The 25365-nt window shown below is 51.7% G+C and overlaps 1 protein-coding gene across 1 annotated transcript in view; it reads right to left on the bottom strand.

Annotated features, from left to right (window-relative positions):
- Window positions 1-25365, bottom strand: part of PLXNA4 (plexin A4) — a 422724-nt gene that overhangs the window by 338414 nt on the left and 58945 nt on the right. The window contains exons 2-3 of the mRNA XM_045864250.3: window positions 20780-22045; window positions 4284-4466 (exon numbers count right to left, since the gene is read on the bottom strand). Coding sequence (XP_045720206.1) covers window positions 4284-4466; window positions 20780-21964 — 1368 coding nt within the window. The 5' untranslated portion in view covers window positions 21965-22045. The remainder of the gene's footprint in view (window positions 1-4283; window positions 4467-20779; window positions 22046-25365) is intronic.

The raw sequence follows: 25365 nt of genomic DNA, 5'->3' as shown, positions 1-25365 counted from the left end.
AGAGAGGGTTCCGGCCAAAAGAGTTATGCAAAGAGATTTTTGTCCATCTGAGGCAGCAACTGGCCTCGTTACCCCAACTTGGGACAAAGATTTTCAGGTTTATACAGACACCCTAGAGCAGATCGGGATGGTGTTTGCCTTAAGATTTTTTTTTTTTTTTTAACCTGGAGTTGAAATTTTAACAGTCTGTGGGTTATTTCTAAGTTCCTAAGTACTTCCTGGTGACTGTAGCGTTTATATGCCACTTTTTTTTTTTTTTTTAAGATTTTTATTTATTTATTTGACAGAGAGAGACACAGCAAGAGAGGGAACACAAGCAGGGGGAGGGGGAGAGGGAGAAGCAGGCTTCCCGCGGAGCAGGGAGCCCGATGCAGGGCTCGATCCCAGGACCCTGGGATCATGACCTGAGCCGAAGGCAGACGCTTAACGACTGAGCCACCCAGGCGCCCCTATATGCCACGTTTCTTAATAGCACTCGCCTATAATGCTTGCCACGGAAAAGCTGCCCATACTGGCCATCACACACACACACACACACACAAGCACGCACGCACGCACGGGCACGCACGCATCAGAAAACGTAAAAGACATCCAAATTGGCACTTTCCTCACCTCCTTTCCCTCTGCCTCATGTGATGTATGCACTAAAGGAGTGAAATTATGGTCCTCAGAGGCCAGGTTGCAAATGATGAGGACCCACACCTTTCAAACAAAAGGAAAAGTCAGTAATTTCGAGGGCAGCCTATGGATCACTACAGTCTAGCTCCAAGACCCCAGAAACACACAGCAAACCCCCAAGCCCTCACATCCACCCTCCCCACCTCGAGTCCCTTGTCGTATGGCAAAGAACTCTGCATGGCCCTTGATACACACAGGAGATTATTACAGGGCTCAGAGAAGACAACTCTGTAATTACGGCTACAGTATGATTTCCATTATTCTCACTCCCTGGTTTCAGCAGCTCACAAAACTTCCCGCAACATCCTCTTGTAGCCCCAAAGCATCTCACAGCTGGGCCTCTGCCCAAAAGGTGAATGTGGTCTGATAGCCTCTGGGAAAAGCAATACAGAGTGCTGGCAAGGAAAGGGGAGTGGTGCTCAGTGAGCCGGGGTGGTGGGAAATTCTATTGTTCCGAAAAAAATAAATAAACTGGCCAGTTTTGCTTTTTATTATTTCAAACAACTGGCTCAGCGGCCCAGCCTTCCTTTCCCAACTCAGACCGTCCCCTGGGCCGGCGGTGCCGAGTCTGTAGCAGCCGTCACTAGGCTCCTGCAAAAGTATTAAAAAGGCTGCCACTCTGAGCTCGTAGCGCAGAAAGTTTGGCTGCCCCAACAGCCCAGTTTTCCCCAGGAGGGCCGCTGGCTCATTCCCCCTCACATGACCCTCTGCTCTTACCTCTCAAATGTTTATGCTTCACCAATCACCATTGCTCTGGAAATTAAATGGAACGTCCCAGGTGGCTGAAACAGAACTGTTCTCTTTTTTTTTTTTTTAAAGATTTTATTTATTTATTTGAGAGAGAGCACATGAGAGGGGGGAGGGTCAGAGGGAGAAGCAGACTCCCCGCCGAGCAGGGAGCCCGATGCGGGACTCGATCCCGGGACTCCAGGATCATGACCCGAGCCGAAGGCAGTCGCTTAACCAACTGAGCCACCCAGGCGCCCCGAAACAGAACTGTTCTGATATAAACTCCCCAACGGAAAAAAATGGGAAATGCCAGCCCGAGGTTTATAAAGCCCCAAGCCTCCTGGTCAGGTGATGCTTGTTGTTGTTGGCCCGGCTGACCTCCGGGGACACTTGAAGGCAAGGCTCTGCCTGCGGCCTGCCCTGTGAGCATTGTCTCTGTGCCCTGTGCATGCCCAGACTCTCAGATGTGTCCCCAGCCCACTGTCACAGAGATGTGCTGCACTCTGACCTCCCCATCAGGGCCCAGGCTTCCACGGGTGCAAGACAGTCAGCCCCCCACTGACCTCAAGCCACCCTCTGACCAACAGCACACATTTGCAAGTTGACTGTCGTGGGTTTACGACGCAGCCATGGCCGGGAAACATGTCTCTTTTTCTCCCCCAAGAGAAAATAACTGTCTGTTCTGTTATGTGCACTGAGTTCTCAATGTTTATTTCACTGACACCAGCTCAGACGATGACCAAAAAAAAAAAAAGAAAAAGAAAAGAAAAGCCTCCTACAGGATCCACTTACTCAGTCTTGCCAGCAAGTAAATGACCCTAAGGCACAGGGTAGGAAGTTCAGTGGGTGCGAATCTTCTAGCGCACTGGGGTAAGTTACTTCTCCATTGCACTGAGCTTGGGCTCACTAGAGAAAAGAGTGAAGGCTTGCTTGGTTTTTACTCTCCATAGTGGCTCCATATCTTGCTTGGTTTTATCTCTCCATAGTGGCTCCATAGGGCCAGGCGAAGCAGGTCAATAGACATCTCATTGTACGAACTACATATGGGAATGCCTTTGGTATTTAGGACTCACTTTTCTAGCAAACCAAACTTACTGAATCATAATAAAGAATGAAATCATCTGAGCATCCAACAGAAACACCTTCAGGCCCATGCTCCAAAGCCTGGGTTTTTCCCTCCTCTGTTTATACTGAGGCTTATCGGACACAATTTCAGCCGGCTTGGATGCCTGACTCCCAGCTCACGGGAAGCTGGAAGCCACGGACAGAGGGAGGAGGAAGGAGCGGGGTTGGCCCAGGCTCCTGACAGCAGCTGGAGGTGACGAGCCACAGTGTGCACTAGATGGAGAGGCAGGAGGCGGCCCCACCCAGACAGGAGTCGCGCCAGAACGACATACCTACGGGTCACACACGACACCTTCTGGGGCGTCCACGAGGTTCGTGAGCCAGAATCACCGCAAGACGCCAAGGCAGCAACAAAACGTTTGCTTGGGCTTAATAGAGTCTTTGCAGAGAGGCAGGAAACTATGAAATACAGTTCTTAAAGCCACGTAGATGGTGGTCACATGCATTGTGCATTTGACATGTGAGGTCGTACTCTAGGGCGTCACAGTTAGCTCTCCGGGCAGTACCAGATGGTGGCACGCCGCCCGCACCAGCCTCCTGGTGCCTCATGGCATTCACCAGCACAGGCTTCCTCTTCCAGATACTACCCATGTCACTACTCCCCACACATCCCCACCTCACACACACCTCTCCCCCCACCACCCCGTATGCTCACACGCCAGCCCCACTGCCTGTTCCAAGAGATGTAGAATTTAAAGAAAGAAATGATGGCCAGGCCGTTACATAGTAGGATGGGAGAGTAGGCAAAGTCTTCTAGATTTGCTGAGAATGTGTCCCCTTGACCACGCGCAGCTGATACCCAGAAATGCAGCGAAGGGAAAGTAGAGCTCAAAGTTGTCTCAGATCGGGCAGTGCCCGATATGGAATCACACAATATCCAGAGAATTCTGAGGGAAGCCTAAATTAGACAAGCAGGAGTTCCACATGGATTCATCAACATTTCCCTAGGACAAGACTGAAGTGCAATTATCAGCTGACACAAAACAGGAGGTACGGCGTAGTCTTAGGAAGGCTTTGGATACCATCAAGGGGGGGCTCTCGGGCACCAGCTCCAAGTCACTGAGATGAGAAGCCTGAGCAGAAGTGGGTGAGGGAAGAGTCTTGGATGGAAGGGTGCCCCCAACACTGCTGATGGGCCAATATCACCCAGTACCCCGAGGCCAGCAAGCTCTGGGGGACAAGGAAGAAAAGCTCCTGTCCCACATCACACCATTCTCCTCCACCTCAAGTAATTTCTATGCCCCCACAATACCCACAGTTTCCTCATCCCACGATCTGACACAGCCCCATTATCAACTCCAGCAGGTCCTGCACTTTCCTCCATCTATTTCCCTGCACAGATTCCCGATGGATACACTAGTCAAAAGGACTGAAGCAAGAGGAACATGTACATAACTTGCCTCTGCCCACCTTCCCCAACCACCCCAGCCTTAGAAAGCCTTTGCATTAGGCCACAAACCCAAGCTGGACAGAGCACACCATCGCGAGGCTGGGGCAACTCCTCCACGTGCACCCCAGCCCCAGGGAAGAGGTGCATCTGCACACTCACCCACTGTGATTCCCACAGTAACCCTCCGCACAAAGGCAAAGGGACAGGGTATCAGTCATGACCTCAAGAGTGACATATCTCCTTAGCTCAAACTTGTATCACTTGCCCACCAGGGCCAAAGTAGTAAAACATGAAATCATATCCATCCCAGTGGGGACAGATGGCCTTCAGAATAACCAAAATGACTGCACCTCATTCCTACCTTCTTCAGCTTGCCACTTTTGGTGCCCACGAAGGCCAGAGAGTGATTCTTGTAGACGTATGCGATGACAGAAGTCATGCGGTCCCTGTCCTCCGTGAAGACAGGAATGCCGCGCACCATCTCGGACACACCCAGGGGGGCATTCATATCCAGGCCACAGAAATTATCATCAATGGTTAAGAGCTGAAAATTAAAAAGGAGAAAAATTAGGAGGGAATATCAGGACAATAAGCAGAAGTACCGAGTCAGGGAGCTACAGGGCTAGAAGAATCCCTTTTTTACATGAAAAACTCGGATCCAGAGAAACTAGGTGACCTGTCAACAGTCAAGCAGGTGGCAGGACCATGGCAAAAAAACACAGATCCTGAGAGTCTCTTTCCTCTCCTGGCCTCCATGGGCTCTCTGCCCCAGCTCCAACCCCTTCCAGGCGCCATCTTGGTAGCTTAGATTGTCCATCATCACCATCACACCAGCAAGCACTGGGCCAGCACCCATGAGCGGGGGCTCCAGACAGCTCTCCTTAGGAATAGAGGGAATATGGCCTCCATACCTAGAACTTACTAAGTTGAGCAGACACACAGATGAGGACTCAAGAGCATAGAAGAGAAAACTGGAAACATTAACACGTGAATGACAATACCATGACAGAGGCATGTGCAGGCAATCAGTTGGGGAGAGAAATAGGAGAAGTGGAAGGTTCACGAATGAACTCAACAAGCCACAGAGGTGCCTCATTATGCCCCATCTCAGGCTCCCTGCTTTTATTTTAAAAGTGTGGTGAAGATGGGAAATCCTGGCCTTGTCATACCTACACCAGCATGTCCCTAAGTGTCTTCTGTGGAAGTCAAGTCCCCCCAAGATGCTCTACCAAAACAGGACTCCTTGGGCAAATAATTTTGTACTGAAACATAATATGTTCTAACACCATATAAGAGACTCATAACAGTTAGTTACAGTAAAGGTTTGAAAAGTCTTTTTAAGAAGAAATATGTTTAACATTCCTTCAGCCTTTCCCAATCATTGTATGTAAAATATATGTAAAAATGACTGGAACACCTATGAGCCTTCCTTAAAGAGAATATCCCCTGGATACCCTGTTTCCTGAATCCTGGACAATTCTAGGAGTCAGGGAACCAAGAGCAAAAACCTTTGGACCATTTTCCCCACCGTGTTTCGGCTGAATCTCTCCCTGTTTTATTCCAGGCTCCCAGGTTCCCATGTGAGCACAGGGTCACAGCTGGGTTCTGTCCCACTGAGGAGTGGAGAAGACCTTGCCACGGCTGGCATGGAGCCCCTAGCGCCCCACCGAGCAGCTCTGGTGTGACACAGACTTCTCTGAAAGCCCTAGGAACCTACGCTGGCTTTTCCTCTCCTTCTCAGAAGAACTGTGTGGCCTTAGAAGAGTTATTCCGTCTTCTCATGCTTTTATTTTCCACTCTATAAAGATGAAGGAAACAAGCCCTGCTTTTTGATGGGTTTCCATAAAGCCTATAGAGCTCACGCCTGTAAACGTCTTTGGACTTTGCAGAAAAAGGAGTGAAATAAAATCCAAGGTGTCACTTTTTTAAAGGCTTCAATCCAGCCAAAGGAAAAGGCATCTGGAGAACCAGCAGGCAGGCTCTTGCCAGCGGAGCAGTGTGAAAGTGGCCAACTCTGAGCTTTCCAGGGACTCAGGGGGCCCCTCGGCTCCCTCCCAGGATTGGGAGGGGGCAACAAGGATTGTCCATCTCAGGGAAGACAACGTGCTGAGCATCTAAAACCTCTCTCTGACCTCTCTCCTCTTTCTTATCATGGGGGCGGCTGGGGCAGAGCTGGGGAGAGCCTGGGCAGGCCCGGGCAGGCCACGTGCAGAGCAGATGTCTGCACCACGCCTTTGATCTCCTCTGGCCTTTCTTGCGTAGTCTGGTCCAACAGCCCAGGCCAAACACAACCCCCAACTCCTCCCCCCACCCAAAGAAACAATATAGAAGTCAAAGTTAGGAGGGAGCTTTCAGGGTCTAGTCTGATCTTTATGGTTCTTTCCTAAAATGAGATGGGCGAGACCGGTGGTGGGGGGCAAAAGGGATAGAAAGCAAAGAAGGAGGAAAAATACAGATAAAGGAGAATGGTGCCTTCTCCCTGTCGGACATAATAGCAGCATGACCCGCCAGGCATGCCAAGGGCAGCCTAGGGCATGCTGGGAATCCTCATGGCCTTGCATGTTCCTGCCTCCACTTCATAGGGAGTTCTCATCCCTGACTTTCTTGGCCCTAAGCTGTGCCACAGGGACTTCTGCCATTATGATCCATTTTCCAAGCAGATGAGGCTGGCAGATTATCCACACAGCACAAGAAGAAACTGAGGCAGGGAGCGAGGCAAGCCACATTTGACATTCTCCCACCACCCTTAGCACAAACATGTGCCTCACTGACATGGGGAGCCTTAGGCTGCTCAGCCCCCAGAATTACATTTCTGAGCGGCCAGTTACCGAGTACCATTCTTCCCCTTGACTGGGCAGAACACAAACCAATAAATAAACAATCGCTTAAAAAAAGAGTGTAAGCGTTTGGCCAATTGCAGCATTAAATCATGGTTTGCTCAGAGGCAGCAAGTCTCTGCCACTCGGACAACTTGAGCGGCAAGGGGCCCAAGGAGGAATGTTTTCACTGGAAGGAAGTGAGGACAGCTCAGCCTGGTGACCCGGTGGCCAGGGCCCTGCCCGTCTTTGGCTCAGGACGGCTCCCTGAGAGGCTCAGGCAGGAGGCAGGCAGTCTGCTCACCTGTACGTGAACAGTCATCCCCCACACTGCCTACCTCATGGTGTTGTCATCAGGCTCAAATAAGGCCAAGGCTGCAGCTGGGCTTCCTAACGTGGCATTGGGATTCCAGGGACAATGATGGCTTTCTCCCGAGCCCCCCTCCCACCATGTATCGGTTTCTCCCTCTAAACAGGGCTCCAGGTGATAAAGGTGTGATCAAGGCCTTGAACCAGGTGCAGTCCAGGTCCCCCAGCTGTGGCACGAGGGGGTCTTACTCTTTGTTTCCTCAAAGCAGATGCAATGCGGCGGGGGGGGTGGGGGGTGGAATTTTTAACACTGAAGTAGCAGAAAAAACACAGGACTCGGGTTCACATGGCAGCCCGATTCCCAACTCTACAACTTCGCATAGGCAGCTCCTGCTCTCTGAGCTTCACTCCCCTTGACTGGACTGTCATGAGGGCCAGGTGAGAAAGCAGGTGTGAAGACACTGGCTAACCTGGAAAGCACTTTGTCAATTTGAGGTGATATTTCATATTTGTTTTTTTAATGGGAATCCTGCCCAGAATGGGGGTAGGATGGCTATAGGGAGTGTCCCCAGCATGGCTCCTGACGGGAGCAGGCTCCCTAAGGACACCACCATGCCGGGTCTGAGCTGCGGCCCCAGGGCAATTAGAGCACCAGGGTGGGGGGTGGGGGACCCCATAGGGACCACAGACCGGGGAGGCTGAGGTGGAAGGAGCAGATGCCAGAGCCGTGTGGGTCCTGGAAGGAAAGGCTAATTGGTGAAAGCCTTCGACAGGTGAGGGCTGGCGTGGATTCCAGAACACCCTGGGCAGCGGAGGAGGAGAGTGTCTGCCCTTGCCCTGGCCCAGCTCTCCCCTGGGCCCCATTAACAGCCAGATTAGAGCAGCAGCCAGAGGAGCCAGGAGTGGACTGCACCCCAGCGTAATCAGAAGCCTGGCCACAGCTCTCCCTCGGCTGCTCCACAGATGCCCACAAATGAGCTTTGGCCATTGTTAAAATGCTTATTTGTTAGACAGCAACTTCATGCTCACCAAGGACAAAATAAGGTTCTGTGCCAAGAGAATCTATGCAGTGCCTACTTGGGCAACCCTGTGAACAGACAGGGTTCTGTTAAAGCCTTAGACAGGGCTACAGCCTTCTGCCCCGATCAGGAAGATCCCAAATCTGCTCTCCACAGATGTCTCCATGATTGCATGGCTTATAAATTAAGACCTATGATCCACTGGATTCCAGGGACCATGAGCTCAAGGACAGGACCATGTTTTAGGTGTCTTTGTACCCTTAGCTTAGTTTCTGGTTCGTAGTAGGTTAAGACATATGTGTTGAAAGAATGGATGGATGGATGGATGGATGGATGGATGGAAGGATGGATGAGTAAATGGAAACCCGACTTTCACAGTAGTTAACACTGTGGAACTAGAATCAGAATGTCTCGGTTTGAACCCCAACTCTACCACTTAATGCTGTGTGACCTTGGGCAAGGTACCTAACCTCTCTGTGTCTCAGCCTATTGGGAGAATGGGGATAATGTTATGAGTATATACTTCCTAGCGCTGTGGTAAGGATTAAATGATTTAATGCATGTAAACACTGTCTGGCACTTAGGGCTATAGAAGTGTTCGCTCTTATTGTTTGTCATCCTTAGACAATTCTGACAACCTTTGTGAGTCTCATGTTTTGGGGGAAATTCATGGTATCTACCTCAGAGCAGTGTTCCCACAATCAAAGGGCCTAATGCCATCAAGATGAAATAGCAAAAGGGGAACTTCCTAAAGATCTATAAGGCCTATGGAGGCTGAAGGAGGGACCAGAGGAATGGGGTAAAATCTGGAACATTTAGCGCTCTTCATTAGGAATGCAAATTCTCAAACCGACCCCAGATCTACTGGATAGGGAACTCTGGGAGTGAGGCTCAGGGACCTGCATCTTAACACCTTCCCAGGTAGGTGACGTGACCATTCACCAGATTTGAGAAGCACTGGCCTGGGACCCCGGCGCCTGCCGAGGTCCCTTCCTTGCTGAGGGCACCACAGCCCAGGCAGGTGCAGCAAGAGACAGCCTAGCGGCTCCGGAGCAGGGCCCACCGGGCCGGAGGCAGAGGCTCCCCGGCGGCCTCCTGAGCGGCAGTGGCAGCCGAGGTGGTGTGGAGAGCCGGAGCTGACACTCCAAATTACAATCTAATAGCTTACCACGCTTCCCTCGCGCTCGACGGCAAAGGTTACCATGCAATTACGCGCCGCCACATACAAATGACAGAGCAGTTATGGTTACTTTACCAATTACGGGGAAATTGCTCCCACTCTGTAGAGAGACTGGCACTCTGAAAAGCTCTATCATCGCCACAGAAAGGGGGTTTTAATTCTGCCGGCATCCTTCCTCTGGCTGCCTCCCCAGGCTCCTGGGGCAGAGCTGCAAAGCGGTCACCGAAGGACCCCAGAGGTGTCCGGTGGTCTCTGGGGAGACTGAATAGGGCGGAGGAAGACAGCGGACCTGGGAGACAGCAGGGGTGTCTCGTCGGGAGCTCCTCAGCACCGCCCGCCCCCAGCCCCGTGCCCTAGTGACAGACTCATAAGGAACCCCTGTCACCCCGACACCTGTGACAAGCCACCTGGAAGAACTCCGGTGATAAGGCGGGCGGGGACCTGGTCCCGAAACTGCTTCTCACTCCGGCTAGTGCGGCCCCTGGCCTGGATTCTGCGGGCACCTCCCCTCCCCGTGGGGCTGTCTGAGCCCCGCCCTCAGAGGCCACCTTTGCAGAAGCCCCACATGGAGTCCTTATTATGGGAAGGTCAGAACTAGGCCAGAGCTCAGTGATCCAAACGTGGTGCTAATGAGGCAAAGGTCACCAGGTCCATCCCCCTGTGGGCCAATTAGCTCAGCTCGAGGACGTGGCCTCTTCCATAGCCACAGGCCGGCCCCCTTACCCCAGGCATCAGCTGTTTACAAATGTCCGGAATTGATCCAAAAGAGGCCAACCAGGTAAGCCAGCGGGGATAGATAGATGCTGCCCAACTCCTCCAAACGGGGATGCAGCGGCCAACTGCTCTGGGTCGGCAGCAGTAATCTTGAGCCCAGGATAGAAAACACAAAGTCAGACCTGGTCCTCCCCCGCTCTGTGGGCAGCTCCTAGTCCAGCAAAGAGGAGTCCTTCCATCTGGGAGCAAACCAGCTCTCCCACCTTTCCTAAATGCAAAAGTAGCACCTAGCCTCATGCACAGGAGTCCTGGGCACCTCAGGCTCACCCCCAGCACTGGAAGCCCAGACCATCACACAGGGGGAGAAGGTACCAGAGACTTGCCCAAGCTCACCCACTGACGAGCCTTTAGTTGAGCCTTTTTCCATCAAATTTTGGTATCTTAGGCTATTGGAACTCCTGTTTCTATGAGGGGAAACTGAGGCAGTAAATGAAAACAACACTATTTACTGTTCCTCACTTATTAATATGCTTAAGAACGTGTAGGAAGGAACAAGTGAACAAAGGCCTAGATAAGGACCCAAAAATATACAGATGGAAACATCTCATCTGTTTCTGCTGCTTTCCCGGTGGGGGAGACAGACCTGGGCCACAACTTGGACAAGGCCATCCGTGCCCTGCCTCAGTTGTACACACAGTGCTAGAGGTACAGTGGGCACAGGGAAGCAGCAGGGCTTCGCAGGAGAGGTGACGTCCGGGCTCAGCTCTGAGCGCTCCATCCAGCACAGAGCACGGCCACTCTTTCACACCTCGGTGGTCTCAGAGAAGGCAAATAAATCAACATCTTAGAATCCAACAGCCCCATTTTACAGAAGGGGAAATAGAGGTCTATAGAGCAAAATGACCCCCATGGGACCCACTGATGGGAAAATGGTACCAGAACCCCAAATCCCCATCTGGAGGGAAAAAAACTGATCTTACATAGGGGCTTCCTCCAGGGTGGCTGTCTATCCCCGCTGGCTTCCCCTTCCCCCAAAGGAAGCTATTCCAGGTCAGAGACTACTCAGGGAAGACTCTCTGCCTCTACTTCTCCTGCCACCCAGGATGAGGGCTCTGCCTTTCTGGGGCCTCTAGAAGCAATGAACTCCCCCCTACAGAGAAGGCCATTGGCCTATTAACACAACAGTGCTTCCTCCCTTCCTGGGTCTGTTGGTCCCAAAGAAAAGCGAGGGCTGAAGTTTTGAAAAGGAACATAAGTTAGGAGAAAAAGAGGAGGGACGCCCATGAGGTGCTTGCTCATGTGGAAAAGGTCTTGGATTCTTCATGCTCAGCAGCCCTAAATTCTTCCCATTAATTACATTTACACACATACACACACACACACATGCACGCATCCCAAAAGCTGACCACAGCAGACTTCCACTGGAAATGGGGAATCAGTGAATTACGCACGTGGGATTTCTTTTTAAAGGGAGATATTGATCAGATAAGCTGAAGTAGCTCATGTCCAAATACAGATTTCAATTGTAAAGCTCTGCAGTACAAGCAGGTAATAATCACCCACTTATTGGGGGCCATAGCTCAAATATGACCACTGACCCCTAAGGTGTTAATAAATGCAACAGGGGCTGATACCCACAGCACATCCACCCCTTGAGATGACTCTGAGCACCCTCTGACTGCAGGGGCAGAAGTAAGCAGACAGAATGCTCAAGGAGGTGGAAACATCTTGAGGAGGCTTTGGAAGGCTTTGGTTTATCTTTTACCAAAAGCTTCTTACTCCATAAAATAGTCCATGTGCCTGAGTGCTCGTTTCTGAAACAAAAAAAGCAATCCCCAAAACTGGACTATGTGACCCACCAATTGCTTTACTGTCCTCCATAAAATTTCCTTTCTCTTTTCTGAGTTCTAACCCTCCCCTGAAGGTCTGCCCGTGGCCCATGCTGACCTTGCAGGTTGAACTCTCTTGAGAGCCAGGTAAGTCCTTGTAGCAGGTGAAGGCCGGCCCTCACACCCCAGCTGTGAGCACAGATGTCGGAAATGGAATGAGGGAATGAGGTCTCATCCACTTCGTTACTAATGCACTATCTCAGAATGATTCCTGTATTGTGTCTTTTTCAATGAGATTGTAGGAGAAATGAACATGTATGGAGACAGAGAAGGGAAGCCAGCAAACCACAGTCAACAGTAACTTAGACAAAACTGCTGTGGAAGGGGCTTCATGAGAGATGTCTCAGGGTTGGAAGAACAACCCAACAAATCACACCAAGGTTCCCAAGAGTCAAGTGCCCTGTTTCCGAGCATCTTAAAAGGGTGGGTACTAAAATATAGGACAGAAGGTCATCATGCTGTAGGAGTTCTGTGTGTGTATTGGCTTCTGATGCAAACATTCACTAGATTAATGTACTTAACTAGCTATGAATCCATGGAAGTGATTTGCTAAAAGCAATGCTTATTGTGGTACTCATTTTACGATTTCTATGTGTGTTTGAGACTATCTGTGTCCAATCCCACCAGATAGCTAAGTGGTCTTTCACTCATCATCATCATAAGCTCTCCTTCTAATAGGAAGCTAATGCCACTATTTTGAGCTCTTTCCCCAGGAGAGAGGCATTAGGCCAAGCACACTCTTTGCAGGCCTGGAGGTAACCACAGTCAGCTATAGTAATGTACCCATCCTAGGAATTGCTGAGCGCAGCCAGCAAAGAGTAGCTCCAACCTAGCATAGGATCCTGGGGGTTGAACCCGTGACCTTCTCCTCATTAGCTCAGCTGCTGAGGCCCCCAGGTTTCTCCCTCTGATAAGCAGACAGGCCCATGACACCATGATCACAGCAAGAGAACCAGGACCCCCACTCCACTGGCCCAGTTCTACAGATGGCTACCATGCTGAGGCTAGTCCAGTAGCTGAGCCTGGGGACCCTAAGGAAACACCAGGGAAGGCTTCTCAGTGTTGGGAACTGTCCCAAGCACAACCCCGTTGGGTGCTGCTTCTGTCCATTTGTATCTTAGCTTCAAATGTGCCCAGTGGCTACCTGCCAAGGGCAAAGAGGTTCCACACTGCCCATCAATCCCACATTCCCACTCCCCTCCCAGGCTACTGCAGACTGCCTCAGCACCCCCAGAGCTGTAATTGGAGCAGGGCACGCCACGATGATTAAGTTTGTGTATTTTCTGGCAGGCTCTGGGAGGCAGTGGCCCCGCTGGCCAGGCTGAATTATGGGGTCGGCCATTCCCTTGTTAGTGGGAATAAATTTTATTAGGCCCACTCTCATGGCCGTGCATCTTCCCCTCTTGCTCCCCAGGCCCGTGTGTGAGTCTGGATAATGTTGCCTGCATGCAGGATAAATCAGCCAAACAAATCCCATTATATTTTGTAACACTGACAGAGACACAGTAATGACACTGGGACTGGGAAGGATGTGGGCTTTCTTCTCCCGCGGCTCCCGTTTCATCTATGTGGACAGCCTGTGGGCCCCCCAGTCCACCAGGGGAAGACATGTACATGGAGAGGCCAAATGGGAAACTCCCCTAGTTGTCTTTTTGCCTTCTCTCCACAAACTTTGTTAATTAAAAGAAGCAAGCACCTGCACCGATGTGCAGTCGCTCCCTTCTGCCTTGCAAAAACCGAGGGACCCCTGAAGGTAACAGCAGGGAGGGTCTGGCTTGAAACGTAGCCTCTCCTTCGAATGCCTTCACTTAGCATTCCTAACGTGTGCCGGATGGACAGGCAGGTGAACAGGGCACATTCCAGGCCTATGGAACGTAACATCTGGGTTAGGCCCAGCCCAAGTCTCTCCAACGCAGTTGCTGGTGAGGAAAAAACTAGAAGTCTGACATCCTAGCAGTGTTATTAAATCCCCTTCTGTCCCATCAGGTGGTTCTTAGGACCCAAGGAGAATATACAGGTGGGGCTGTGAAATGTTGAAGATTCTTACAAACACAAGGTGTTCTGTGTCTCTCATTACTTATTAATGCCCATGTATTTCTCTTTTGTTAGGAGTCTCAACACGCTTTATGAAAGGGATATTATTTTTATCACGTCCTTCCTGAAATGTGTAATTCGAAGGGAAGGGGAAGCTGCTCACCAGCCCAGCGACATCTCGAGAGCAGGAACTGGCTGCGACCCAGAGGCCTGAACTCTCCAGCCAGAATCCCAGCCAAGAGGCCACCCTGTGAGGATGACGGGACTTGAAGGCAAGGCCCAGAATGCAGAGCTGGACCGTGACGTCTGGCTGGTCTGCGCGCTCACTGAACGAGAGGCCCGGCTGCCGATGTTGGCTGGGCGGCCACACGCCGTGGGGGGCGTGTGTGCGCATGCGCGCGTGTGCACGTGAGGGGGACCTTGCTGCCTGAGCTGCTCCGCGTAGTGTGTGGGCGGAGACGACATCACAGAAAGAGGGGGAAGAGGGACTTAGGAGATGAGCGTAAGCTCGATAGCAGACCACAGCAGGGAGAGCAGCAGAGACAGGGCTGAGGGGCCTCTGGGGTCTCCTGGCACGTGTCGGGGTTAAAATTCTGCATGTGGGACTCCCGGTCCCGTCACTCTCCCTGCTGACTCATCAGGCTCCAGCGTGGCATTCTGGGGGGGCCATGTCCCCTCGCCTGGCCCAGCACACCACCCAAGGCTCAGCCATCATCCTGTACCCCGAAGCACCACGTGTGCTTAGCTGGGATATGACTGCCATTGCAAACCCTGCTGGCCAAAAAGAGGGAGGTGGATGGCCTTCTCGCCGGTGTACCCAGAAGAGAAGCCAAATCCAGGGGAGAGAGGGAAAACTTGGTTCTATAAAGACTGGGGTTGCAGTATGGCAGGGCCCCAAATGCCAAACGTGAAGCCTGGAGTACTGGGTCACCAGGCTGTTGGGGGGTGAGTGCCGGGGCCCATGAGAAAGGAGAGGTGTGGCATGAGCTCTCCCTGGGACTTGAGTTTGGTGGACCTGGTGTGCGTGCGTGTGTGTGTGTGTGTGTGTGTGTGAGATGCAGTGGAGCTGAGGAAGGAGGCATGCGGCAGGCAAGAGGAGGAGTTCCTGGTCTGAGCGGCAAGAGAAAACGCTGCCTTGCGCCATGAACAACAGGATGCACCCCATCTCGCCAGAGTCGCACTTCCTGCTGGCTGGGAACAAGAAAACACTCTGAGCGGACGAGCAGAAACCAGCCTCCGGAGCCCGGGATGGCCGCCTGACCATTCCGGATGCTCACTCTCATGCCATTTCAGGATACCAGGCGCCAGACAAACCTGAGAACCATCCAGGCTGGGATGGGAGGCCAGCCCAAGACCAGGGCAGGGGTGGAGGGTGACCCTGTCTCCTCCCAGGGCTGCCATGCTGCAAAACTGATGCCTCCAGGAGTCAAAGCAAGGGCACCTGTGAGCGTGGTTCTCCCTCACTATTCCTCACTGTTCGACATGAAGAGAAGCTTGGCGTTAAAAATCAAAAACTCAGTCCTTATGCCTCTGTGAACCGTGTGGGATAGAGCAGGGCTGGCAGGTAAACCCCAAGTCAGATAGATACATGGTTTGGCAATGGCTCTCAACCAGGGACTTCCAGAAATGTGAGAGACTTTTCTAGTTCTTGCAGTGATTGGGGGGGGGTCCCCACTGGCACTTAGTGGTCTAGGGTCCAGGATCTCAGGATCGTAAATGCCCCACAAAGCCCAGACAATCCCTGCACCATAGATTGTCCCATGCCAGATGCCACTAGCAGATCACTGAGCACCACTGGGCTGAGAAGGAGGATATATAGTAGGTTCTAGTCCACCAGTCCCATGACCTTTAGTGATGTACTTGACTTTTCTGTTCTTCCGATTTCTCAACTGGCGAGGATGTTGCCTTTGCTATTATCCTACGGCACCGTCGCAAGAAGAAAAGGAGCTGATGAGCCCCTCTGTAAACTGTCAGGCCCAATATGAACGAACCCCTGCAATGGGATTGCCAGTTGGCTCGGAGGCCACCCCTTCCTGCTCCAGCTACGGAGACTGGACCCATGTGAGGCAATGATTCTGGATAACAGTTTCTGCCCCAGGCACCTACATTTTGTATTGGAAGGTCACTCGAAGTTCAAGTCTTGAGGGGAAGATGAAGAAGCTGATTTTTGCCCCATTCAGCCTCATCAACACTAAAGCTAACACTCCCTGACTCCCATGTCCACTTCTCAATTGGATCCAAACTCAGAGAAGATTTAGTGGCGTGAATGATGAACTTTCCCATGACCACAGCCATTGTTCCCGTCCCATAGGCCAGCATCACCTGCTGGGGTGCAGCTCCCTCCTGGACTCTTGGGCCCCTGGACACTGACGTCATTTCATGATTCTTGGAATCTACCGGGAGGGGGTACATTGCCAGGGCCTGATAAATGTCTCGTCCATTCATTAATTCATTTGGAGGTAGAAGGGCTAGCGTTCCATGAGTTACCCCAGAAGGCTGAAGAAAGGTTGAGGAGGAGTGGATGGCTGTGCCTGGGGGACTCTGGGAGGCCAGGCCACTCGGCCCATGTAGAGCACAAGAGCCTCGGCCCACAAGAGCACACTCTCCAGCCCGGTTGCCCCACTCTGGGCCAGGAGTGTCAGGGCTCCCGGGAAAGGCTGGGAGCTGTCACCTTGGCCTGCTCAGGGCCATGGCACGTGACAGAAACCACAGGCAATGGGCTCCTATGCCAATCATCTTGTGCTCTGCAGACAGATGGTCTGGGGAGCCTGGGTGACATCCTTCAAAAGGGACCAGAGACAGAGACCATCCCAGTGCTGAGTAGCAGAAACAGAGATTATATCAATAGTGTTGATGATGTTATAACTGGATGTGCACAAGCAAAGGGCCTCAGGTTGGTCTTTAGTCCCCTGAATCCCAAGACAGAATGGGACCCTGTTGATGCCTCTAGGACCCTCTTTCTGCCCATGCCCTCCTGGGACCTGTAGAGTAATTTTCAGACACTAGACCATCTGCCCTTGGATACCTCTTTCTATTCAGGCTGGGAAAACCAGGACACAGGAAAAGAATGGCCTAGAAGGCAAAGGTGGAAGCCGCTTCCATCTCCCACAAGCACCAGAAAACACCTGGGCTGCTTCTCCATCCTCTACACCCAACATCCACTCAGAGATTTGTATTTGCCACGCATATAATTCACAGTCACACATTCCCCTGAGGAGGCCCCTCCAGCTGCCATCCCTTATCTCTGATGTGGGCTCCGCCCACCTTCCCCGATTCACCTGGAAGAAAAACAGCAGGGAGCTCTCTGGGGGCCTGCAGACTGAGGCTCCAGCCTCACACTGCAACACTTCTCCCTCTGTCTGGTCATCAGGCCGTGGCCCACCACGTGGCTCCACGGAAGTTCCACAGCATGCTAGCCCAAGTCACACAGATGTTCTCTTTCCACGCCACCTCATCTTCCTTGAACACAGGCAGGGGAGGTCAGGAAACCCAAGGCTTATACTGTTCCCTGCTCTGAGTGCTGGAGGCCTGAGTTCAGGGGAAGGAATGGGGATCCCAAGAAATGGGAGGGGCCGGAACACCCTGAAGAATACCACGGGATGAGCATCCTATCCTTAGGGAATGAAGATAACAGGAACACAATAAAAATGAGTCACTAGTCAAGAAGTACAAACTTCCAGCTATAAAATAAGTAAGTCCTGGAGATGTAATGTACTGCCCAGTGCCTATATTGTTAAGATACTGTATCGTATATTTGAAAGTTGCTAAGAGAATAGCTCTTAAAAGTTCTCATCACAAAAAAAAGACATTTGTAACTATGTGTGGTTAACCAGACTTAGTGTGGTGATCACTTTGCAATACCTATAAATATCGAATCATTACGTTGTACCCCTGAAACCAATAAAATGTCATGTGTCAGTTATATCCCAGTTAAAAAAATGAACCACTAATCATTCCTTCTCAAACTCTTTGGGCTGTAATTATGATAAAGCCCACAGGGAACACCTAGCCTACAAAACACAAGTCTTAAAAGTCAACCTCCTGGGCCTATGCTGCCCTCCTCTGCTGTCTTACAGAGGGAACGCTGCAGGACAGAGGCCATCTGAGATTCTGTCCCACTCCACAGGCCTCCAGGGAATCTTGGACTCAGAGGCAAAAGAGAACTCTGGATTCCTCTTGTCCATCCTTGCCCCAGGGCAGGAAGGGAGAAAGGAAAGGAACCCAACAGCCACGTGAATGGATGGAGGAAAAGCTGGGTTTGCAAACGGTGTGCCCATGAGGGCTCCTCCCTGGGAAGGCCCAGGCCTCTGGCCTGGCTGATGGCAGGGGGAGCATGTGTGGTCTGAGCTGGGGCCAAATGAATTATAGCTGAGCACCTGAGCACCAGAACAAAGTAATCCAAACGTTGGCCGAATCAAAGGAAACTGATACTTGACATTACAAGCTGGCGTGGCCTTTTATACTGGCTGGGGAGACAGCCCAGCCCGGTGTGGAATTTCTGGCCTCCTCCTTTCTGCTCTCAGCCCTGAACTTGCCTCGAACTTGAAAGGGCTAATTAAAGCCCAAAGAAAAATCAAAAGCTTGTTATCTGGCTCCATGACTCCTAGCCCTGGCATTAGCCTGTCTTGCAAAGCTATTATCCCTCTGTTCTATCCAAGGCCACCATGCGGCCTTAGGACCTGCAGCTCTGCAGACTTCCATGATGAACTTTGCTTTTTGTACTGTGGCAGGGAGCAAGGGCGGGCCAAACACCTGCCCATGGGCAGCCAGGTTGATCCCTGCAGCTGATTGTACTCCCAAAAGCATCACCTGAAAAGACAGAATTTGAGCAAGTTTTCTACAGAAAAGCATCTACAGAAAAAATAGCCAACACATCTGATCTCGAAAGAACTAGCTGTTTCATAAGCATACAGTGTAAACTTGCATTTTCGAAGCTAGGGTGTGCATGTGTGTGTGCATGCTTGTGGGGGTATTTACTGCATGTGTGCACACACGCATGGGTAGGTGTGCGTGTGTGCATGTGTGTGCATGCATATGTGCAAGTGGGATTTTCCTCAAGAGGCAACGGAGACTTCCCTCAAGTGCTGTGTCTGCCGTTCTTTCCCAAAATATGTGACCTTGGGCAATTTATTAACCTTGTTGGGCCTCAGAATGAGAGTATAAACCAGAAGATCTCTAAGGGCCTTCCCCATGCCAGCTTCCTAATGCATCTCCCCCAAGAAGTTGTGCTTGAACATGTAACATACATCCATACAGCACAGCACCTAGCCTGTCCTTTATAGCCTGCATTTGGGAGAAGTCCATGGCCCCCAAGTTTATAAACCTGTCTCCTCAACTCTCCTGGGTGGATCAGCCACTGCCCTAAACCAAAGGCTCCCAAAGATATGTCATCCATTAGGGCTCGGCGGGTACAATGGAGTCCCCTCCACTCTATGGCCTGGCCATGATTGTCAACTGATTGCTTCCTTCTCTGGCCCATGGTACCTCTCCCATTTCCTCTGTGACACTAGGAGTCTCTTGGCTTCTCAGGACCTCCAGAAATAAATGGCATCTTTTAGTTTCAGCCCAGGCACCTGAAAAACTCACCACTGGAAAACAGCCTGAGCCTAAATGTTAGGGCACCAAAGACCAACCTTGCCAAATCCCTGCTTTCTCCTCCATCTCCGCTACCCCCAACCCGGAGTCCCAGTGCCCACAGGACTGGCCCCCAAGCTGCCTGGGTGCCAGTGCCCTCTAAGATGTGCTTGGCAAGTAGCCATACTTCATGAAGGGAAACTTAGACTTTTAAAGTCAATGAAAATACATTTTCCTAATGTGGAATTCCATCGAAGTTGGACTGGCCATCAAGAATCACATCCATGCAAATACACTTCTACCTGTGTGTGAATTCTCCTTTCTTCTCTCTAATTATGATCACAGGATAGATTTTTCTCCAACTAGATTCATGATTTTTTAAGTGAATGATAAAAAGGAGAAAGGAGAGGGACACGGGGTATAGAAGATGAAGATGCTCATAACTGAGCTTCTAAGTCCCTGCAATCATTTTCAAGATGAACAGAAGTCCAGCCACAGCAAGCCGGGCCACAAGTGAGTTAGGCTGGGGGAGGCAGGAGATCATGTCACCTGTTGCACCTATGGCCACCCAGCAAGGCCCTGGGAAGGCCTCCTAAACCCACCCTTCATTCCCCGCCTCCCTCCGGTTTCCTTCAGCACTTCTCTCACCCAGTACTGTTCCAAGGCTGCTTGGCATGTCTCTTCCATGGAACTGGGCACACAGAAGATGCTCCAGAAATGCAGCCTCCTAAGCAAGCTCTCCTTTTGCCTCTATGTTCACTGGATTCCCACCCTACTTCTACTCTCATTTTGCCCTTTCCTAAAGATACTCAAGGAACTAAAAACATAATACTCCTGAAGTTCTAGATCTATCCCAAATGTAGAATGCCTGGCTCCATTATTCCCACTACTGGTTTTATTCCAAGTTCCCAGGAAAGTGATTTGTAGGCACGGTCAGTACGAAGGTTGGGTACATGACTTGTACCAGAGGACATGATAATCTGGCCTTAACAATGACTGGTACATATGATATCTATATAACAGAATTCCCACTTATTCCTAGCATGTCCTCCTATAACCATGAGCCAATATGGAATAGAGAAAAGTGCCCAGATAGGAGATCTACCTTTCAGGTCTACCTCCAACTCTGATAAGCTCAGTGTCACAGACATAACACAACACATTTGAGTTGGTGCTGATCCGAGTCCAGGGAGACCCAGAGACGGGATGTACTTGTCTCACTTGCAAAATGGGATGGGTGATTCACATCCCATGGAGGCCCCAGGCTAGGGTCCCCCTGCCATACCATGCCCTCCTAGCCCATGGACCCTCCCCTTACTCACCGCGCTGCTGCAGGGAATGTCCTTCACCTTGAGCCACGCTAGGTCCAGCGTACCCTCCCCCCGATAGCAGGACTGCAGTCGCTCCTTAATGCGATCGTTGATCTGCTTCAAGATGAAGATGCACAGGGCTGACTCATCCAGGGATTTCATTTTCCGCTTTTGGCCCTTGGAGAAGACAGTGAAGAGGAGGTCATCCTCTGGACGAACTCCAAGGGTCCGGGCGAGCACGGCACCAGCTTTGGACAGGTAGGCGGCCTGCAACAGGCGGTACTCGACCCCACTGCGCTCACAGCCAATGGGCACCTCCACATAGGAGTTGAAGGCCGTGTCCTCCTTGCAGAGCCTCACGAGCTTGGAGGTATAGACCTGTTCCTTTGTGGTAGAGCCTGGTGGAGACACCATCTCAGGCTGGAGGGTCAAAAAGTAGACAAAATTGCCGCTGCTGAAGCCATAGACATAGTAGATATCAAAGTCGGGGATGACGGTGAAGGTGTCCGAAGGAATCTTAATCATCGAGGCCACAAACTCATCGTGGAAGACATAAGCAAACATGCCGTCTGCCTCGGAGTTCTTGGTCAGCTTCCGGCTGGAGATGGTAGGGAAGTACTCCGGCTTCCCATCCACTGCAGTGGCGATGAAGAGCTTGTCGTCCAGGTTGCTGTAGGAGACGATTACTCCAAAGACGGAGCCACTCTCATTGACTCCCGACAGGTAGTGTTCCTTCTTGTGGAAAGGCTCCCCCAGCTTGAAGAGGTCCTCAAGCCTGAGAAGCTTGCAGATGCCTTGGTACAGGCTCCCACAGGCAATGAGCCTGTTCTCTTTGTAGTCTATCAGGAGCATCTTGTTGACATTGTTGGTGGTGGTCAGGGGCTCATTGCATGTCTGGACGATGCGCGGTGGGTAACACTTAGGGTTGTCCTCGTCCGGCCCTGTCTGGTGGGTCACCAAGACCTTCAGGTCACTGGAGAGCTTGTAGATCCGGTTGACAGCCCCCAAGTAAATGTGCCCTGTCCTCTCGTCCACCACCAGGTGGTTGAAACCCTCGGCTGGCTCCCCACGGAACGTGACAAAAGACCGCTTCGGGGACGTTGGGGGTGGCTGCCGGGGGAGCAGAGTGGAGGAGCCCATCCCTACCATCAGGAGATGGGAGAGAAGGCAAGTCCAGTTCCAAGGCATGGCTTTCATTTCAGAAACAGGTCCTCACGGCACGGCAGCACTCGGCACGAGGGTCCCCTTGGAGGGCCAGGACTCAGCAGTAGAGGCTCCCTACGGGGGAAAGCAAGGATGAGATACTGGACAACAATGGCAGTGGCCTAGTTTCACCCTACAGCTTGTGTGGCTGGACCCGAAAGTCCTCTGCACACGCTGAGACAGAGAACTGCCCTGGAGATGCTAAAGGCCAAGGGACTCTGCCCCCATGTGTGTGGGGACAGCCACAGCTGGGTGGCAGGAGGGCAACCTCAACAATAACAATAATGCTAATAGTAATGATAATAGTGATGAGGATGATGATGAAGATGAAGAACAGCCACTGGCTACCTGATGCCTGGCTGTGGAACAGTCACTGTCCAGCACCTCCCAGAGACTGTCTCATTTCTTCGGACAAACCCTTCTGTGTTGGGTATCTTCCACCTGCCCCTCTAGATCCACTCACCCCCCTTCTCTGTGCCCAGGAGGCTGACCCGGGTCGACTGTACATGCATGGGCTGCCTGCCCTCGGGCCTGGTGGAGTGTCAGCAGAAGGCCAGCAGGAAGGGGAGGGGACAGCAGGGTGGGGGTGGGCTGCAGGCACTGGCTGCCACCCTCACCCCCAGGGCTCAGTGGCCCTAGGCATGCCTCCCCATGCCACCTCTCTATCTCCAGGTTCTGTGAACCACCTCCTGCCCACCCCCACTTGGTCCTACAGGAGGTAACGGGGCCTCACCGTTTCTATCCCAAATAGTGCTCTGCCTCTTAAGGAGCCACACCTTTGTGAAGAGCTCCTATATTAACCTTTGGCACAAATAACCAGATTTGCATGTGCTGTCTCCTGCTGGGACCCTGACTCCTAGTCCTCTGAAGTAAGGAGTATTGCTATCCCCACCATGCAGCTTAGGGAAGTTATACAACTTGCATAGCTTATAAGTGGTAGAGGTGGATTCAAACCCAGGTGTGCAAGTTGACAGTGGGTTCTCATTCTTCACTGCTAATCCAGCTCAGTTTACCCTGGCCTGGAGCGGGTGGGGATGGACACCAGCTATGTTCATGCCCAGCAGAACAGTTCAGACGACCCTTTCTCGGGGGCTGTCGGTTACAGACCCAGCTCGCTGGGTCTACACCTACGCTTCTCCTTTACACCTCCCCACTGCCAAACCGGTGCATGAGGCTGATTCTGGATCTCTCTGCAGCATCCTGGATCCCTCTGAAGCATCCTGGATCCCTCTGCAGCATAGTGGCAACCGGAGCCTCCGGGTGCGCTGCCCAGCTCTGAGCTCTGATGTCATTTTAATGAGGCAGACCTTGGCTGCCTCCTACTGGGGCCTCCTCTGAGAGGTTTTCATTAAAGGGAGAGAACAAATGGCTTAAGAAGTGGTCCCGGACATAAATAAATAACTCCCCATGGGACCCAATAGCGCTTGGTCCTAACAATCTCATTCATTTCTATTCAAGAGGACAGCTTCATAGTTCTTCCAGTTTGAGAGAAACCAGGGCAGGAATGGCCTACATCTTATTTGGGGGCATCTCAGCTTTGCCGAATTTCTCCTGTTCACCCCCACATCCTCGATAACAGGATGGTAGGAAGAGGTAGACCACAGAGCAAGAGAAGCCCCCCCACAGGGAGAGTGCAAGGTTCCTTGAAGGCCAAGAGAAGAAAGAAGAAAGCCAAGACTCAATGTCATCAGCTAAAATCCTGACAGAAACCCCAAGTCCTCTAAAGGGCATATCAGAGGAAGAGGTGGTTGTGTAGCCACAGTCCAGAGCAGTCCTGCCAGCCCGGGGCCTTCATTCACTCGCCCACGTGATGGATATTGGCACAGGGCACACTCGGAACATGCAAAATGCTGCGGGATCCCAGGATAGCCAAGGCGGCTGGGGCCCTCCAAGAACTTGGGGTCAGGTCAGGTAGATGCCACCAGAACCTAACATGCAGACAGTGAAATGCTATGTGACAGATGGTAGAATGTTCCCATGAGGAATGCTGACTTCTAGCTTGGGGCGAGGGAGCAAGAAGGCTGTGGGATGGCATGTGGGCCTGGCTGGGAACTAAGGGAGAACATGCAGAGCTGGAAGAGAAGGGCCTCCTTGGGGAGGGGTCAGCATTGCAAAAGCCTATCAAATGGTGTGCAACCAGGGAGAGTCTGTCTGGAGAACAAGGTCGGGTAGGAGACAGGGCTGAAAGGGAAGCCCCGAGGCTTGTCAGGACATTCCCACCCTTCCACTGATTTAGCCTCTGCAGGAGGACTAGAGTTTGGGGCTGAGGGCTGTGGGCTCCGTGGGGGCAGGGAGGCCCGCCATGCTCACTGGTGAGTCCACAGTGCCAGGCTCATGCCCAACATACAGCCGAGACTCAAGACCTCTTCTCTGCTGGGCAGAGAGAGGGGCTGGAAGCAAGGAGAAATGTCATCTGCCATACCCGGGCCCCACGTACGAGCCTGCACACCGACCCTCTTGCCTGATCAGGACAGCCGTCCACTGGGCTCGGGGTGGTTTCACCTGCTTCTCCGGTGGGGAGACTGTAGCTCTGTATAGGGCATGGGGCTAATAAGTGGCAGAGTTGGGGTTGAAGCCCAGGTCTGTATCAAACTGCAAAACCCATAGTCTTTCTAGAAACACACAATTCTAGAGTCCAGAATATAGAGCACATGGAAGCCCTTTTTAATCCATGTAAGTCCCCAAACAGAAAAACCCCAGGACGTCACCCGGTAACACCTCCCCACCAGCTCTGTAGGAGGAAGCCAAGCCCCTGGGACCCATGGGGCATAACCTGGCAGATAATATCCATCAGGCGGGCACCACTATTCACCTCTAAAAGTGTTCATGACATAAAGCACCTGGCACAGGGCCTTCGGCCTGGCAAGCAGCAAGTACTTATTAAATGATAGTTGTTGGTCTTGTTGACAAGACTGAAATGAGATGAACAGGGTTAGGATTATGATAACAAGATGGTGCCTGATGGCACCATCTCAGTTGGAGTGATTACGACTCAGGGTGGCTCATCTTGAACTGTCTGCAAATCCAAGGATCAGAGAAAAATCTAGAAGTTTTTCATCTGAAAGAGACAGTCCAGGGTAAAGATTTCCAATCTGTGATTTTAAAGACAAGGAAGTTGTGATCCAGAGAAGTTAAATGATTTGCAGAAGGTCACATAGTGAGTTGAAGCTGGGGGCGGCGTGAAGCTCAGGTCTCTGGACTCCCATTCCAGTGCTCTTTCTACCACCTGCAGCCTGTCTTCCAACTTTGTCTGAACCCACTTCAGCACCTGCTCCCTGGCCTTTGTCTGGAGGAGCTCGCTCTTTGGGTGCCATATGTTCTGCTGGCTAACACAGCTCTCAGAACATTGCTGCCAACAATCAAATTCCAGCAGGACTAGTAATCCTCATTCCAGA

The sequence above is a fragment of the Mirounga angustirostris genome, unplaced genomic scaffold, assembly GCF_029215605.1.
Source record: "Mirounga angustirostris isolate CCGP_5_RB_7025 unplaced genomic scaffold, mMirAng1.0.hap1 SCAF_12, whole genome shotgun sequence".
Classification (NCBI taxonomy): domain Eukaryota; kingdom Metazoa; phylum Chordata; class Mammalia; order Carnivora; family Phocidae; genus Mirounga; species Mirounga angustirostris.
Note: the sequence above shows the minus strand (reverse complement) of the source record. Positions and strands in the feature narration are given on the sequence as shown.